Genomic DNA, 18,396 nt, shown 5'->3' with positions numbered 1-18,396 from the left:
GGTTAACTTTATGTGTTAACTTGGATGGGCTAAAAGTGCCTAGATATGTGGTCAAACATTATTCTGGATATCTGTGAGGAAGTGTTTGGGTGAGATTAACATTTAGATAAGCGGACTTTGGGTAAAGCAGAATGCCCTCCAAATGAGGGAGGACCTTAGTTGAAGGTCTGAACAGCACAAAAGACCGATCTCCCCAGAACAAGAAGGAAATCTGCCGAGAGATTTCATTGACTCTTCCTAGATTACCAGCCTGCTGGTCCACCCAGCAGATTTTGGACTTAACCAACCTTCACAATCATGTCAGCTGGGGCGCCTGGGTGGCTCAGTCTTTAAGCGTCTGCCTTCGGCTCAGGTCATGATCCCAGGGTCCTGGGATCGAGCCCCAAACCGGGCTCCCTGCTTGGTGGGAAGCCTGCTTCTCCCCCTCCGACTCCCCCTGCTTGTGTTCTCTCTCTCACTGTGTCTCTCTCTGTCAAAAAAAATAAATAAAATCTTAAAAAAAAAAAAAATCATGTCAGCCAATTGCTTACAATAAGTCTCTATATGTATAAACATCTTATTGTTTCTCTGTCTTTAGAAAACCCATCTAATGCACTGGCTGTTGGTCAGAGGCCTCCTACGGTTTTAAAATGATTATTTGTCAGAAATCACTCTCAGTTCCCTGCTGCATGGGCTTCTCCAACATGGCTGCTAGTGTCATAAAAGCCAGCAAGGAAAAACTCTATTAGCAAGGTGGATATTATAATCTTATATAACTTAATCACTGAAGTGATATATGTTACCTTTGCTGTATTCTGTTGATAAGAAGCAAATCACAGGCCTCCTTGCAGTTAAGGGGGGGGGATTATACAGAATATGAGTCCCAGGAGGTTGAGATAATCAGGTGCAGTCTTAGAGGAAGTGCTGTGTACTATTTAAGCAGTCATTTTCCTGCATATAACCTTCCAGTGGTTTTTTGTTGTAATTGGAATAAATGCTCAACTTCTTACTGTAGCCTACAAAACCCTGTGATCTAGTCTCCTGCCTACCTTTTCCATCGCCTCAACTGTGTTCTCCCCCTAAGTTTTTGCAAGGTCTTTTTCCCTGACTACCATATCCAAAGATATGCTGCCCTCTAGTCACGATCTCATTACTTATTTTATTTTCTTCATTGATTCTACAGCTGTGTGAAATTATAATCATTGTGCACCATCAACTCTTTCCAAGAGAACACATTGTTTTCCTTTCCAACAGCAGTATCTCCAATGCCTAGTACATAGTACATATTCAAAAAGTCTGATAAATGAATGAATGAATGTATTCTGCGTTTCACCGTGTAAGAATGGGGATACTAACTTTTGACTCCCCCAAAACTTAATTTCTAATAGTCTTATGTTGACCAGGAGCCTTACCGGTAACATAAACCATCGCCTAACACATGTTTTGTATTTTATATGTATTATATACTGTATTCTTACAATAAAGTAAGCTAGAGGAAAGAAAATGTTACTAAGAAAATCTTAAGGAACTGAAAATACCTTTACAGGACTGTACTGTAAGAAGTCCACATGTAAGTGGACCTGTGCAGTTCAAACCCATGTCACTCAAGGGTCACCTGTACAACATAAATAATTAACCCTGCTATAAAATATGGAGTTTAAGTATTACTAGCTAAACAATATTGATCTCCTCTATTGTGGCAAATGTAGCACATGCATGCAGATGTTAATATTAGGGGCACCTGCGGGTGGGGGGGTGTGAATGGGAACTGTCCCCATTCTATTATTCTATAAAACTAAAAGTGCTCCAAAAAAATAAAGTCTATTAATTTAAGAAAAAAAAACTGGGGATACTATGTGTAATATGTAGCCACTGTGCTTTTGCAGCTTTTAGCATACTACAAAAAAAAAAAGTAAATACTGTAATGCTATGATAGATATCCATACTTACTCACTAGACCACCCAAGTATAACTGAGTAAACGGTGAATGTCTAGTGGAAAATGCAGGGAAGAGCTAGGTTAGTAGTGAGGGGGGATGGACAGTGAATTCTGTTTGGGCATTTAAAGTTTGAGGTTTGCATAGGTCATTTTGCTGGCACCATTCCAAAACAGAGTTAAATGTGTACGTAAGTCTCGAGTTTAGGAGAGCCCTCACCTACATATACATTTGGCAGTTTTCAATTTATCGGTAATAATGGAAGCTGTGATATTGGATAATCCTATAACTATAGAGGAAAAAGAAAAGTAGGTCAAGAGACCATACCAAGAAATATTACCATTTAGCATCTAAGTGGAGGACAGAGAAGCATACTGCACAGATGTGATTAGATAAGTATTATGAGATTTAGAAGAGTGTTAGGGAATTCAAGGCAATATTTCTTTATCAGCACCTAATACCAAAAATAAAGTAACAGGCAAATAATAGGTATCTACTGCTTTCTGTCACCTCCCCCCCCCAATCCAGTTACTATAAAAAATCTTCCAGTTGATTCTAAATCCCTGTATAGTATAATCTTTAATTATTAATTTTAACTCCTAATTAGGCTGAGATAAATCTAGATTTTACTGTATGTCTCATGAACCAAAAGACTCATCATCCATTTTAAGACAGTAGTGGAGTGAACATTTATAGTCATTCAAAGTAAAAGTAACTTTGGAGATTCCCTTACCACATAGGCTTTGGGTTTTTGTTGTGAAGGATTCTCTGACTTCTACCAATGATTTTTACAATTATGAAGACCAAAATAAGAATTCTTAGATGATATTTAATATATTAAAGCACATAGCATGGCCTTAAAATTCTAATAATTTTGTAGCACTCTAATTCGAGATCAGAGTATTTTTCACTTTTAGATGATTGCATTTTGATTGTAAGAACCTACAGAATCTAAAATATACAGAGCCTTGCTTGACCATACAATCATCTTGAGATATTTAAACATTTTTTTTATGAGCTGTAAGAAATTTGGGCAAGAAAACAGTGGGAAAAGTGAGATTAGTATTCTCCTAGTATATATAGCTCTTTTATCTTTTTTAGAAGGAGTCCTTATCAGTATTCTTTTCTAAGTTCTAGATATCTTCGAAAAGAAATGTGATCAGTTGTCAACCTAGAGAAATTACTGCTTTAGGAGGTACATTTGTAATGTTATTTATTTAAATATGAGATAAACATTTCAACAGGCCACTAAACCAAAGAGTTCATGATACATATCTTAGTAAAAATATATTTGATCCAAAATATGAACAAGTGATAATTAACATAAGTAGGCCAAAGTAATACAGTTTAGTCTCTTTTTTAAAACTTGACTGATTTCCTATATTACTGAATTTTGTAACTGTGTATTATAACAGCTAAGTATATGCAACTGTGTATTTGTCTAAAATAGACAAACATTCTGTATTATAAACTATAATGGGCAGGCTTTACTTTTTTAGTGTACACATATCTAGATACAGCTAAACTTTAGTCTGATAGGAATAAATTAAAAACATACTGAAAAAAATGAGTTCCTCCTTGCCGTCATTTGCCTTGTAATAACATCAAGTATCTTTATTCCTCCTTTTCCTTTAGCTTTTCATTTTGGTTCCCAGAACAGTAGCAAAAATTAAGTCTGCAAGGTTATTTAGACTACTTTGATAATGTATCAAAACTCAAATTCTTTAATTGATGTGTTCTAAGCAGAATATCAGCTCACTCTGTGATAACTCTCCTCTCCCCAGAAGCATTCAGAAGGGCCACAAACAATCCCCCAGGAATTGGTTAGTAATTATCCATAGTGTTTATTTTGTATACTTTAGTAATGCTGTATATTCTCTTTAATCTGGTCACTCCAAAGAACCTGAAAACATTCTTTAAAAAAAATCTGACAAAAAAAATCTGTGTAGGTTTTATTAAACATATATATTATCATAGTATCAAGTGCTATTATATAGTTTTTTAACATGCATTTTTTTGTTTCAGTTATACTGTTCGATAAGATAAAACTTTGTTATATTCTTGAACTATTTAAAATATTTTTTAATTTGTGTTCAGAGCATCACGGTCCCATTTTTTTTTTTGCTTTTTGTCTTTTTTAGGTAGGCTCTGCCCCCAGTGGGGAGCCCAGCGTGGGGCTTGAACTCACCCTGAGATCAAGACCTGAGCTGAGATCAAAAGTTGGACACTTAACTGACTGAGCCACCCAGGCGCCCCATTGTCCCAGTTTTTTTATTTGCCTGCCCCATTATAGTTACATTCCTTTATTAATAAGGATCATTCCAATAAAAAATTGGAGTCTTTATTTAGTGCTTAATATTTGTCTAGAGCTGTGCAAGATACTGTAGAGACAGTGAAAAAATGTAAGATAGGCCCTCTGATCTTAAAGAGCTAGATATTTAAAAGACTACATTTCTGAAACAACCAGAGGAAAATATAAGGAGGATGACAGGAGGGAAAAATTTTGAGACAAACTCTGAAGTATTAAGAATAGACAGGTCAGTATAGGCTAAAGTAGTTATAGAGAATGTGACCTGGGCTTTGAAGTGGGTGGGTAAGGAGGTATGTCATTTAATCTTGGATTTAAGAATTGACAGATACCCAGAATAAACAAAGCACTGGCTAAAGAAAATAGATAAGTTTTCTGAAATTGAGACCTTTTAATGCAGATTGGATTTTTTTTTTTTTTTAAAGATTTTATTTATTTATTTGACAGAGGGAGACACAGCGAGAGAGGGAACACAAGCAGGGGGAGTGGGAGAGGGAGAAGCAGGCTTCCCACAGAGCAGGGAGCTCGACGTGGGGCTCGATCCCAGGACCCTGGGATCATGACCCGAGCCGAAGGCAGACGCCTAACGACTGAGCCACCCAGGTGCCCCTGCAGATTGGATTTTAAAAATGTTATTATTTACTTGTTTTAATATCTAAAATTATGACACTTTAGAACCAACTAATGCAAACTCCTACAGTTATCAACATTTAAAAAGTTAATTGTTCTCAACTTAAAATTTTAGATTATAGACTGTGTCTTAAAGATGTGTCTTAAAATTTTAGATTAAAGACTGAATGAGGTGCCTAGTATAGGTCTATGTACCGAATTATCTACAAGATCTTGAGAACTGACTACAAAAAAACGTTTTTGACCATGCCTCTAAAGGAGAGACATGCTTTCAGGATGCCTTTAATTTGTGGTTTCTGATTCTGGTGTACCATTTGAAGTCCTGATTTTATATTTAGATTATTTTGAAATTACAGAACTAATAATTAAAAGCTGTGCTAATAGCCTTCTATGTCAAACAAAAAGCTAAAGTAGAAGTTTTTAAAACCATCGCATCCATATAATGTGGCTTTTGTGCAAATTTGCTTGTTTTAAAAATAATACTTTTTTAAGTTGCCACTTTTTATTTGTAGGCTAGTATAAAGGTCTGCTGGATATAGGGGCACATGGGTGGCTCAGTTGGTTAAGCGTCAGACTCTTGATTTCGGCTCAGATCATGATCTCAGGGTCTTTGGATTCAGCCCCCTGTTGGGCTTTGCACTCAGCACAGAGTCTGCTTGTCCCTCTCCTTCTGCTCCTCCCCCTACCCATGGTCTCTTGCTCTCCCTCTGTCTTTAAAATAAATAAAATCTTTTTTTTAAAATCGGCTTGATATAGAGTGAGAGTGCAGAAATACTTTACGCTTCTCGTTTCATTAGGTCTGATAAAAGGCCCTGATCAGAGTTCAGTGCATATGTCCCCTTCCATCTTCAGTGATGCGGAAAGGCTGGAACAGCAGCAGTGAGGGTAGAAGGGAGCTTTGTGCTGTGGCTCTGAACTGCGTGTGTTACAGGAAGGATGGCCCAGCAGAGTTCCTCTGCCATTTCAAAATTTTTCTAAGAAATAAGTTGAATGTTTCAAGTAAATTTCTTTTCTTGGATTGAATTCTAGATACTTCTTGTATATTTTTATGGTTTAGAAAAACATGTTCACACCCATTAAAGGACCAAATACTAGTGAATATAATTAGAAAACAGAAACAGAAAATAGTTGCCTATTCCTAAGAAATGACATTTTAAGTTTATTCTATAGTGACTAGCCAAGAGAAGATTTAGGAATTCTCTTTTGGAATTTGAATATATAGGTTTGAATGATATTTTGAAAGAAATGGCTTATTAGTGATTTAGAATTGGTTCCCTTCTTCCTTTGCCATCTAAGATAGATGAATAGGCAGCTGGACTTATGCTCATCTGTACATTTGTATTTTACCAATTACTTTATTCAGGATCAGAGTGTGGCATGAATTCATTATCCATTTGGCATTGTTGAAACTTTCAAATAATTAAAAACTCTTTCATTTCTAAAAATGTCTATCTCTGCCTGACAATTGTGATAATGAGAGAATACAAAATCATTTTGTGGGCTTATGTTTTACTGATAATGTAATGTATTATATAACAATAAGCTTAATTTTTCTTCTATTTTATATCAATTCAAAGTTATATTCTATATATTCTATAGGTGTTCTTTAACTTGTGTGTGTGTGTGTGTGTGTGTGTGTGTGTGTGTGTGTGTTTATAACTAAGAAAAGCTTCAAAAGGTAAATGCTTAAATTTATTTTTGCCCTTAAATTTACTTTCAATTTATATATTCTTTACACAGATAAAACTTTCTTTTCATATGTGTGTGTGTATATCTGTGTGTGTGTGTGTATAAATACACATATATATATACTATGTTCCTATTAAATGAATACCATAGTAGAAATTACTGATCTGGCAACCCAAAAAACCTTCAGTTTTGCTCTCAGTTCTACCACTCAATGCCATTAGACTCTCTCTTAAGAATTATGTGTAGGTTGTGAATCTAATTCTTCCTTTTACAAGTTTTTAAATTTTTAATGTTTCATTACTTATTTTTTAAAAGATTTATTTATTTAAGAGAGAGAGAGTGTGTGTGGGGAAGGGGCAGAGGGACAGAATGTCCAAGCAGACTCCTGCTGAGCAGAGAGTCTGATATGGGCCTCTTGTCTCACGAGTCATGACATCAGGACCTGAACTGAATCCAAAAGTCAGATGCTTAACTGAGTGAGCCACCCGGGTGCACCACTAGATTTTTTATTTTATTTTATTTTATTTTATTTATTTATTTATTTAATTATTTATTTTGTTGTTGTTCTGTTAGATACCACTAGTTTTTAAATTAGATTATTCTCTTATGTCAGGAAACAGCATAACAGCATAGCATAGTAGAATTTTGGCTATATTCCTTCAATATATTAGATAACTACTCTGAACCTCAGTTTACTAATTTATGAAGTAGATATGATAGTTTAATTCTGGTGATGATTAGATGAGTTGTATGTGTGTTTTGCCTGAGTTAAATTTCAACTACAGGACATGGTAACTATATAATAATAATTATCATTTTTAAAATCTTATATGTAGCTATTACAATAATTTTAATAGTAAGGATAATTATAATTATGATTAAATCACTATATTTCATTATTTTTATCTACCAAATGAGGACAACCCATGTCCCCTTCTAAATTCCATAACTATAATGAAACTGTATTATACTATTTTATTTTAAAGTGCCTTCTAGTAGAGGATATATTTTCACAAGTCTTACCTTTATGAAGAAGTACACAGACTTGACATTAGACAGTATTATTTGTAATTTATTGGTTTTTGAATCAGAGGTAATTACTGAATGGTACCTCAGGTTTATCAGTTTCCTAAAACCCTGCATTTCTCTTAACTATTACCAAAATTTTGCTCTTTCTTCAGAAATATATTATGTCACTTATTCTCTTTTATCACTAGTAACAGAAAGTACAGTTAAAAATCTTCGTGTATAAAAATAAATAAAATCTTAAAAAAATAAAATAAAATAAAAATCTTCGTGTATAGGGATGCCTGGGTGGCTCACCCAGTTAATCATCTGCCTTTGGATCTTGTTATGATCTCAGGGTCCTGGGATCGAGTCCTGCATCAGGCTCCTTGCTCAGCGGGGAGTCTGCTTCTCCCTCTGCCTGCCACTCCCCCTGCTTGTGCTCTCTCTCTCCGACGAATAAATAAATTTAAAAAAATCTTGCAAAAAAAAATATTCGTGTATAATTCCTTTTCTTACTCTGAGAGGTGACTTAAATTAAGTTGTAATAAACAAATGGTAGTATGCTTTTATGGTATTTAGTTGTTTTCTTCTCTGCTAGGAGATGGGAGAGTGACTTACCACTTATACAAATTATTCTTGGGTTATATGTTGATTTACATGATAAACTTCCGTAAGAAGGTAGGAAGTTACCCAGTTTTTCTTCACTGTATTTGTATCTGATAAATGTACTGCATTTTTTCCCCCTCAGAAGAAATTATGTATATTTAAAACTGGGCCACTCAATTTTGATATTCTCCCAAAACTAATAATGTTTTCCTTTTGTTCTAGTTCAGACTTGGTTCCTTCAACCTGGAGAAAGTTGCAAGTCCAGCTGAGGTCATTAGAAAACTTATTTGTGATTGCCTGGATACTATCACAGAAAACCAAGCCAAAAATGAGCACCTGCAGAAGGAAAATGAAAGGCTTCTGAGAGATTGGAATGATGTTCAAGGACGGTATGTGCTAATGTTCTTGTATTATAAAAACACTAAGCTCTCATATTGCTATAGATTTAAGTTAATGATTTGTAAGTTTATAATATATGTAGACTAGCATATATTTAGCATAAAATCTTTACTTAGTATGATTAAATCAAACTCTCGGTCATTACTGTACATTATCAGAGTACGTTAACACTTATTGGTCATTAGTATTTGGTGGCACCAGCAAACTAATGAACAATAAGGAGTAATCAGGCAATGAGAATCAGAAGCCATTAATATTAATCAAAATTTAGGAAGTTGATATTTATAAATTTAACTTACCTCAAATTATAGGATTAATAATAAATAAAAAAAAGACATGAAATGTAAGTATGCCAATTGATTACTTACATGGACTCTTTATATAAATGGTAACTATTTCAGATGCTATGTGCTTTGGCTCCTGATATGGACTTATTTTGTTCACTGAGAATTCATACTACCAGCATTTTAAAAAGATGAAGTAATTGTGTTTACTAGATAAGACATTTGGAAGCCCTTATTTTCCTGATTTTGCCTCTTTTTTTTAAAAAAAAAAAAACGACGAAGAAAGTCACTTTACTTCTTATTATGCATTTTTTTCAACTGTATCATAATCTAGGCCAGCCCAGGGTGTATTTTTATTACTCTGTTATGTAAGAGATGTTTGAAGGAAACAAAATATATGTTGTGACCATTTATATCTCTACAGAGACGTATAACATCATATGCATGTGTTTATACATATGTGTATGGCAACATCTGAAAGAGTTATATGGAATATATAATAATAACATTATTATTATATCCAGTATATCCAGTAGATTTTTTATCTTTCAATCAAACCAGTAGCTCTGAAACATAAGAACAATTTTCCAATTTAGGATCTTTTTAGGATAATCCTTAAGATTGTTTAAAATGGATTGGTAAGTAAATGTGAGAGTATATGAAAAATGTGAAGGGTTTACCACTATCAATGTATGTTTGTGGAAAGGGTGTTAACTAGAAGGAATTATGTTTCTATATATCCAATTATATTTATTAATGTAAGACATGTAAACTTAACACCTAGAACTTGACTATATTTGGCTGTCAGTGATTATATTAAGAAGGTATCTTGTTCTCTTTTATTTCTGAATTAACATTTATCTCCAGTTGTATAAAAAAAATGAGACCAAATCAAAACTGTGTAAATATTAGGAAACCATATGGAAAAATAAGTTAATTTTGCTCTTCCTCTTTCTCCTTAAAGTCATGTTAGTATGAATCAATATCAAATATCTGTGCTAGAAAGCATGGTTCTGGGTCTTTATCTGTAGTTTGGATATGCTTTTCTATTTTATATATGCAATACATCAAATTAAGGGAGATGTACTGTGACTGTGATAAGCCATTATATTTAAAACTCAAAATATCCTCAAGATGATAGGAAATTTGTTCCGCAAATTGCCCACAAAAATGCATACTGGGTACTTGGTCCTTGAACTAATTGCTTTAAAATGTCTGCCAGAGGTTGAAAGAGGTGTTATCTCATCAGTATTCCACACCACTGCCGTAGACTGGAAAGCAGCAGGGAACAAAGATGAGACGGTGGAGACAAACGCACCCCTGTGCTGTAAAGCAGTGGGGGAGGGCTGTGTATAATATGTGGCCCCCTGATGCTTGATTTGCTATTCCTGAACTGTCCAGAAAGTGCTTTTGCATTATTGTGGCAAAACGTTTCCATTTGATCAAAAGCACAACCATATCTCTCATGCCAGGCTTATTATGCTCCAGCTATTCTTTTTTTGTAAATACCGGGTCACGTATTTTCTCCAGCGGTTGAGGATTGTGTGCCATTGTGGTAGCTTCCCAAACAGGAAATGAGCCTTCTCCAGAGAATTCTGGATTAGTTAGCTCTATCTATTTTCCAAATTTTCCAAATGGTTTTCTTTCCTATCAGAGGAGAAGGTGGCCATTTTAAGGAGCTGTAAATACATCTTGGTCATGGCCAAGCAGTACTTTTCTAAATGTTCCCTCTCTAGAGCCTTAGTATGGTGGAAAATGAGCAAAGGATTTAGATTTCCGCCTTCTACATGGCAGTAGTACTGATGAAGAGTCTTTAGGGAAATTAGAAATAGGACATGAACATAGTGAGTTCGGTAACTGAGGACATAGAAAGTAGAGAATCATTAGAGTGGCAGCCATCATGTTAGGCCTGGCCACAGTTCAGTTTTCTGGGCAGCCTCTGATACTCCTAAATCAGTGTCCATCCATGCTCCAATCATTTCTTCCCCATCATTGTTTCAGACTGTGTATATATGGGAGGATGAAGGAGGGACCAGCACAAAATAGATGCTGAGAATTCCCTTAGAGCTATGGTAGATAGGTCCTAAGTAAATGGAATACACAATGGGATATTATATGAGCAAAAAACAGTCATATACGCATGTGCTTGTACCATGGAAAATGTTAATATGTTAAGATGAGAAATGTGAGTTATCAAAAAGAGGAATAGTATGCCAGTTTTTGCAAAATATATCTTTAGATAGAAAATATCTAGAGGGAGAAAATTAAATGTAATAGTATATGTCTGGAATTACGGATTAAATTTCTTTTTTTACTTTTTGGGGTTATTTTTTGTATACATTTTGAAATTGAGATATATATAGTTATAATCAGAACCAACTCTAAAGCTATTTCCATTTGGGATGACAGTGGAGAATAAATGAAGTTTCAATAAGAAATGAGGAATTACAGTATGAGTGAAAAAATGAGTTGTTTTTTTTTTTTTTTAAAGATTTTATTTATTTATTTGAGAGAGAGAGAGAATGAGAGACAGAGAGCATGAGAGGGAGGAGGGTCAGAGGGAGAAGCAGACTCCCTGCCGAGCAGGGAGCCCGATGCGGGACTCGATCCTGGGACTCCAGGATCATGACCTGAGCCGAAGGCAGTCGCTTAACCAACTGAGCCACCCAGGCGCCCGAAAAAATGAGTTTTAATGTGCAGAATTTTAACATATATATCTGCTGTTATTTTTTATTAACTTTAATAATTGTGGTCTTAGCTCCATTTTGAACAAGTGACATTACTGGATCAATTTAATTTTGTATAGTTTAGGTGAAGGAGAAAACATTAGAAATATTGTATGTGAATCCTTAAGTTATTAGCTATATTTATTTCACTTGTTTTTCCTATTTAGTTTCAAATATAACTCTCGAGTTCCATATTACTAAATAGGTCTTTTGTTTGCATTCAGACATCAAGTTAGAAACTCCAGCTTTATTCTGCGTTATAGTTATTAAACCTGTAATTGGAGGCAGTTCTCAGTGGATTGAATTGGGGTGACACTCATGGAATCATTAGAATAGAAGAGACCTTGAAAGCTCTTTTACTTCATCTCTCTGCCTTCAAGCTAGGATCACATTATATCCAGATGAATTCAGTCTGATTTTTAAAGACCTCAGGAGATAGCTTCAACTCCCTTTGGTAGCCCATTATAGTGTTAAGAACAGTCACAGTCAGAAAATTCTTCCTTCCATCTCTTGGTAATCTGAGTCCTTCATGGTATAGTTGAAGGCCATTTCCTCTTGTTCTGTCGTCAGAGAGGATGAGGAACAGCTGTTTACCATCTTCTTCAGTACTTAAAGGCTTATTAAATCTCTTTACCACTGCTTTCTTTTCCAGTTCTTTTTAGCATTCTTTGTCCTCTGAACTCCATTCACATTTTCTTTTGCTGTACATCCCTGACCTGGATATAAATTTGGCCAGAGCTGATTGTAAATATAAGGATTACTACACGATTTCTAAGCACCACATGTTCACATTTATGTATCTGATGTTTTATTTGGGTTATCTTTTAATCTGTTTTATTTTGGATTGTATTTTTGCATGAAATTGCCTTGTTTCTGCTCTTATTTTTGTTGTTATTTTTTGATATTATTCTTCTTAGACTCTTTGTTTTCCTGCATAGAAGTATTTTATGTAGAATATTCAGTATTTCCCATACTTAGTCTTTATCCTTTTAATTTTTTTAAATTACTATTCTTTCATCATAGTTTTTAGATATGTCAGCCCTACAGTACTAATTAACCTTAACACTACTGTTCTTTTGTCCTAGTCACTGTTGAAAGGATGAAGCATCATTAGCCCTCTCCTGTTTGATGTTATTTATGTTTTCATCAGGTTTGAGTTTTGCCTTCGAGATGATCCTTGGACTAGTTGTAGTCTAATCTAGTTGTATGTGAGTTCTCCTTTAGTATCACTGACTTGGCAGTGAATCCCATGTCTCTCTTTCACTGAATGGCCTCAACTTCTAATACCTGTCTAGTTCTTTCAGTGAAAGGTTGGCAGGAGGCAAGTAATATGGAAGGCCTAGTAGCATCATCATGCTGTAAGAGAGGATTGGCATTAAAAATGGGGTAAGGAAGATGGTATGTACTTCTTAGTTACTGAGTATTTAATAGAAGAATAATGTTCTCCAAATTTGTTGATAAATTAATAATTGAGAATAAATTTTTGTCCTGTTCACAATAATACTCTATCCCAGCCAACCCCTCACTCCCTAGCTTTGTCTAGGAAGTGTTAACCAGTTTGATAGTCGGAAGTTTGGTTGCAAGAAAATACTAAAGGTTTGCTAAAACCAAGCAAGATTAAGTCATAGGATGCCATTTATTCTATTGTTTATTCTCCTATCACAGACATGTTACCTTTGACAGTGTAGTTGTGATACTAGTTATTAGGATTAACAGTATTCTTTAGACAAAGTACATGATACTTATTTTGATATTTATTTTCATTTGTAATCCTTGTGTTGTACCAAATATTAATTTTAATAAACGTTTTGAAATTTGCTTGATAGTTGTTAAGTGCATATAATCTCTCAATTAAGAATTATTGAAGTGATTTATATGGAAATTAAATATGCATTTAAATCAGATAAATAACCAAGTGGTTCCTGTTCCTAAAACTTTATATAATGCACAAGATTTTTATTGTACATTCTTATAATTGGTTTTTAATTTGCCTTTGTATAAAGTATTTCATAGTGTACGCAAGTATTTTGGTGGTATGTATATTCTGTTCATCTTTTAAAATTTTTTTCTTATGTTACATTAGAAAATAGTACAAGAAAATGAGATACAATGTTTATGTAACACTTTGCATCTGAAATAAAAATGCAGTGACATATTCCTGCTTAACATAAGCCATCGATACTGGCAGCTCCTCTTCAGCTTTGTCTCTGTTTTCCTCCCCCACACTTTTTGGTATACTTCTTTCTCAAAGAGCTTTGCTTGATGAAAGGAGTACTGTTACATTAATATTTACCACAAATTTTATTAGAAGCTGAAGGGGATGAAAAATGGTGCTCTTAAAATGGTGAATAGCTGTTAAAGGAGTGAAAAATAAATTCAGAATCACTGATTTTCCATTTCCTTATAAGATGTCCATATTAACTCCCTTTATTAATTTTTCTAATAGCTACTCCACATCTGTTGAATGCCAAACACTATGTTAGGCACTGAAGATAAAGCAGTCAGTAAAACACACATGCTCTCTGCCCTATGGAGTTCACAGCTGTGGCAATGATTGTACTATGAGTGTTGTAATTGCTCCCAGAAAATGTGCTGCTTTTTGTTCCTTTTCATTCCATAAGAGGCCCTGATTCTCTGCATCTCTAAATAGGTAGATTATTGAAAGCATAGGAACATGTATATCAAGGGTATCAAATTTTGACATTTTTGTTTATAATTTTTCAATGAAAAATTCTATATTGCAAATATATAAAATATATGTACATAAATACATATATATTGAAAATACTAGAATACCTGCATAGAACAAGTATAAATAAATAGTAAAGAGAAAACAAGGCAGAGCAAGACTGTATTTAAAAGAATATTTTATATGGAATAATATATGTTTGAATCTTTAAAATACAGGTTTATTCATGGTTTTTGTGTATGAGCATATCTTATATATACAGTCTCTGTTAGCTCTCTTTATATCTAGAAGAATAAAATTAGTATAATCGCTTGTTAGCTCATTTGAACATTGTAGAAAGAATTATAAATGATAGAGAGAATTTTATATTTTGTCTTATATATCTAAAATTGAAGATATATAGTTTTTCTCATTTGCTGCTTCATTAATCTCTCCTTGGAAATTTCAAGTTGGATATTTTCATTCATTATATATATGCATATGTGAGTGTGTGTATGTGGTGCTGATAACTGCCTAAGTCATGTTCTTGCCATGGAGCAGTTCATAGTCTAGGGAAAACTGATTAGGTAAATCACCTAATCACAAAACAAGATCATGGTTGCTATTATAGTAATATTAGTAAAGTACAGGAAACATAGGCTCTAATTACTCTTGTGTGAAATTCCTCCCATAGAAATACTCTTTTGGAAATAAATCGTAGATGTAAATAAATGATTACATTTAGGCATTTAGATGTTCTAAAAGCTTTTTGGGTATCATTTTCCAATTTGATCCTTATCTTACTGCATAATTACTAACATTAATAAACAATAAATTGTAATTGTTTAATTATCTGTATAAAACTTTTAAGTCAATGAAAGTCTATAAAAGTGATTTTTAATTGTATTTTCCTTGAAAAGTTTTCTTGAAATCATCTTCAGTATTGGATTGAATAATATTAATGCTAAGAAAAACTGCATGATTTATTTATTTGTTTATTTACATTTTAGATTTGAAAAATGTGTGAGTGCTAAGGAAGCTGTGGAGACTGACCTTTATAAACGGTTTATTCTGGTGCTGAATGAGAAGAAAGCGAAGATTAGAAGCTTACATAAATTGTTAAATGAAGTTCAAGAACTAGAAAAGAACATTGAGCCTGAAAGGTATTTTGAGTTGTCTGTTTTGAGATGGCAGATACAGAAATTTGGACGGAATTTTTTTCCCAAACTTAATGAAAGTTAGGTGCCAACTTTTTAGTAATACGAGATCATTTGATAATCTGGGGTTGGATGCTCTGGCTGTTGGATGCAGTGGGCTGGAGAATTCTCAGCATGATCTCTCCTTGTCTGCCCACTGCCGTAACTACACTTAAATCCCTAAAACAGGCATATGACTTATCTAAGTATTATTTGTGTAATTCTTAGACATCATTAAAAATAATAAAAACTTTTATCTTCTGCAAAACTGTAGAGTTGAATACACATTTGTAATCTTATTGTCTAAGTAGTGGTTAATTTTAGAATCAAGTGGCTCTGAGAGTGGACATAGCCTTGATTTTTAAGGAAAAATCATAGGTGACTTATAGCTGGTATGGTTTGGACACTTATAATTATTTTAGTCTGATTGTTATTGTTTTATTATTTTATTTATTATTTATCCACTTAATTATTTTAGTGGACCCAGGTTTGGATCTTTTGCCCTGAATCCAAGAGAATGCACAGGTTTACTAATGGCGTCATATGAAGAATTCAGCATTTGATGTCAGATGGTCCTAGTTCAAGTGCTGTCTGGCACTGATATCTGTTAGTACATGACTTTGGGCAAACTGTAAACTCTCTGTGCCTTACTTGGCATCTTCATAATAAGACGAAAGGTACCTCTCTGAGAATTTGGGGGCAATCAAAAGCAAGGCAGAACTGCTTTGAGATCAATAAAATACTGAATACTCTGTGAGCCATAGAAGATAATTTGGAAGAATAGTATTTTGATAGATGATTAATATGATAAGAAACTGATTTAAGAGTTGATTATAGTGAGCACTAAATCACATTTAAATTAGGTAGAAGGGAAACTTGTTCTTAAGAGAGTTAACATATAGTCTTTAAAGTGCTTTCATCTTAATCATATATATTTCAATATATGTTTATTTAACTACAGTATTTTTCCAGGGATATTTTCTATATTTACTTACTGGTGAATTTGATACCTAGCCAGGGGTGAGCCAAAAATTTATAATTCTACCTTTCTCTGCTTCTAGGGAAACCACAACATGTTCTGAAATGACTGCTGACAGAGATGCAGTCTATGATGAAAGCACTGATGAGGAAAGGGAAAACCTGCCTGATCCTTCTGTGTTAGCTCCAGGTAAGAGGAATGCATTCATTACCTTTGTTGAATATCTCACTCGGGCTTCTTATTCTAAAGGTAATAAACCGTAATGAAAAATGTTATGAAAAAAGTCTTTTCTACAAAAATTCTTCAGGGTTTTTAGTCTGAAACCTCAAGTACTTAATGTTAAAAATTAATATTTATTATAAAATGCAGCAACTCATTAGCAAGCAAGCATGCATATTTACACACACACACCAAGGCATGCTATTTCTTATTAAAGAAGGGTGCATAAGGAATAAGCAAGATATGTATGTGTTCATGCTAGTTATCTCCAGCTCGAAGCTGGCTGCCTTTAACATGTGAGATCTTATCTAGCTAGAACTACAGATGGTCAAGGAGCAGGGTGATCTAGAATGCTTCTGATTGTCTTGAGGCTGGGCCTTCTTTCACTATTCAGAAAAGGGGAAGAGAAGGGGAAATGGCAGTTTAAGGTAAAGTACCTGAGCCTTACTCAGCCCCTCAGATCTAAATCCATGAATTATTTTTCTAAACATTTATAGATTTCCCAGAGGCAGGACCCCCTGAACTCATCTTACACTTACATGGTTCTGGCAGAAGCCTAGTAGTCTCAAAATAAATGTTTGATTCATTTATTTAGCAAATATTTTCTGAGTGTCTCTTCTGTACCAGGAACTATTCTGTGTCGGAGAGAGCAAAAAACAAATATTTTTGCTTTCATGGAGTTTATAAATTCTAGTCAGGGAAACCGACAATAATAAGATGAATAAATTGAATACCAACTATATTAGATAGTGATAAATGCTGAAGAGAAAAATAAACCAGGGAAGGACAATAGAAAATGTCAGGGTGGAAGTAGGATAAAGGTTATAATTTTAGCCAGGGCACCAGAAAAAGCCTTGGTGAGAAGGTGACAAGTCTATCTGTGGGGTGAGCATGCTAGGCAGAAAAAAGCAGTTAGTACAAAGGCCCTGATGTGGGAGCTTTCATCAGCTTTTTATTGATGTGTTTAAGCAACAGCATGGAGGGAGGTATGGGTAAAATAGGACGATGAAGATAGGGGGAATGGAGGTATGAGGTCAGAGAGAGGGCAGATCATGTGTAGGGCCTTATAGGCTATTGTAAGCATTTCAAGGTTTGCTTTCAGTTACACTGGAAACTGTTGGAGGGTTTCGAACATCAGGTGATGTGATCTGACTCACAGTTTTAGCAGGATTAATCTGGCTGTTGTGTTGAGAATGGAGTATACGTAGTGTGGTAAGCACAGAAGAAGTAAGAACAGTGGAAAGCTGGTTCAACAATCGTGAAGGATGTGAGCGGCTTACACCAGAGTGATAGCAGTGAAGATGATAAACAACGGGCAGATTCTAGCTATGTTGAGAGGCAACATATTATTGTTGATGAAGTGGGTATTGTCCTGAGAGACAGACGCACAACAATCATGATAAGTGTTTTGGATTGAATACCAAAGGCATGCAGTTGACTTACCGAATTAGGGGAGTACACAAAAGGGGGGTTAGGAACTCAGTTTTACAAACCTTAATTCTGAGATACTGAGTAGGGAGTTGGGTATATAAATTTGGAATTAGGGAGAGGGCTTCCTGCCGAAGATGTTTAAGTAAAGAGGTATTTAAAGCTGGCTGAGCTATCAAGGGAGTTTGAGAAGACAGAAAAGGGCAGTGATCAAGGACTCCACCCTAGTGCACTTGGATGTGTAGAGTGAGGAGACCAGCAAAGAAGGCTGAGAGGGAGCAGCCAGGAGGTAGCAGGCAAACACTGTAGGACACAGGTGTTCCTGGGGATCTTAATAAGAC

At 34.6% G+C, this 18,396-nt stretch overlaps 1 protein-coding gene across 4 annotated transcripts in view; it reads left to right on the top strand.

Annotated features, from left to right (window-relative positions):
• The window catches only part of XRCC4 (X-ray repair cross complementing 4), a 309,118-nt gene that overhangs the window by 93,974 nt on the left and 196,748 nt on the right, over positions 1 to 18,396 (top strand). For all 4 annotated transcript variants that reach the window (XM_078067092.1, XM_036067086.2, XM_078067094.1 and 1 more), the window contains exons 4-6: positions 8,379 to 8,545; positions 15,244 to 15,396; positions 16,491 to 16,597. In XM_078067092.1, coding sequence (XP_077923218.1) covers positions 8,379 to 8,545; positions 15,244 to 15,396; positions 16,491 to 16,597 — 427 coding nt within the window. The remainder of the gene's footprint in view (positions 1 to 8,378; positions 8,546 to 15,243; positions 15,397 to 16,490; positions 16,598 to 18,396) is intronic.

Source organism: Halichoerus grypus, chromosome 2, assembly GCF_964656455.1.
Source record: "Halichoerus grypus chromosome 2, mHalGry1.hap1.1, whole genome shotgun sequence".
NCBI classification, from domain to species: Eukaryota; Metazoa; Chordata; class Mammalia; order Carnivora; family Phocidae; genus Halichoerus; species Halichoerus grypus.
Note: the sequence above shows the minus strand (reverse complement) of the source record. Positions and strands in the feature narration are given on the sequence as shown.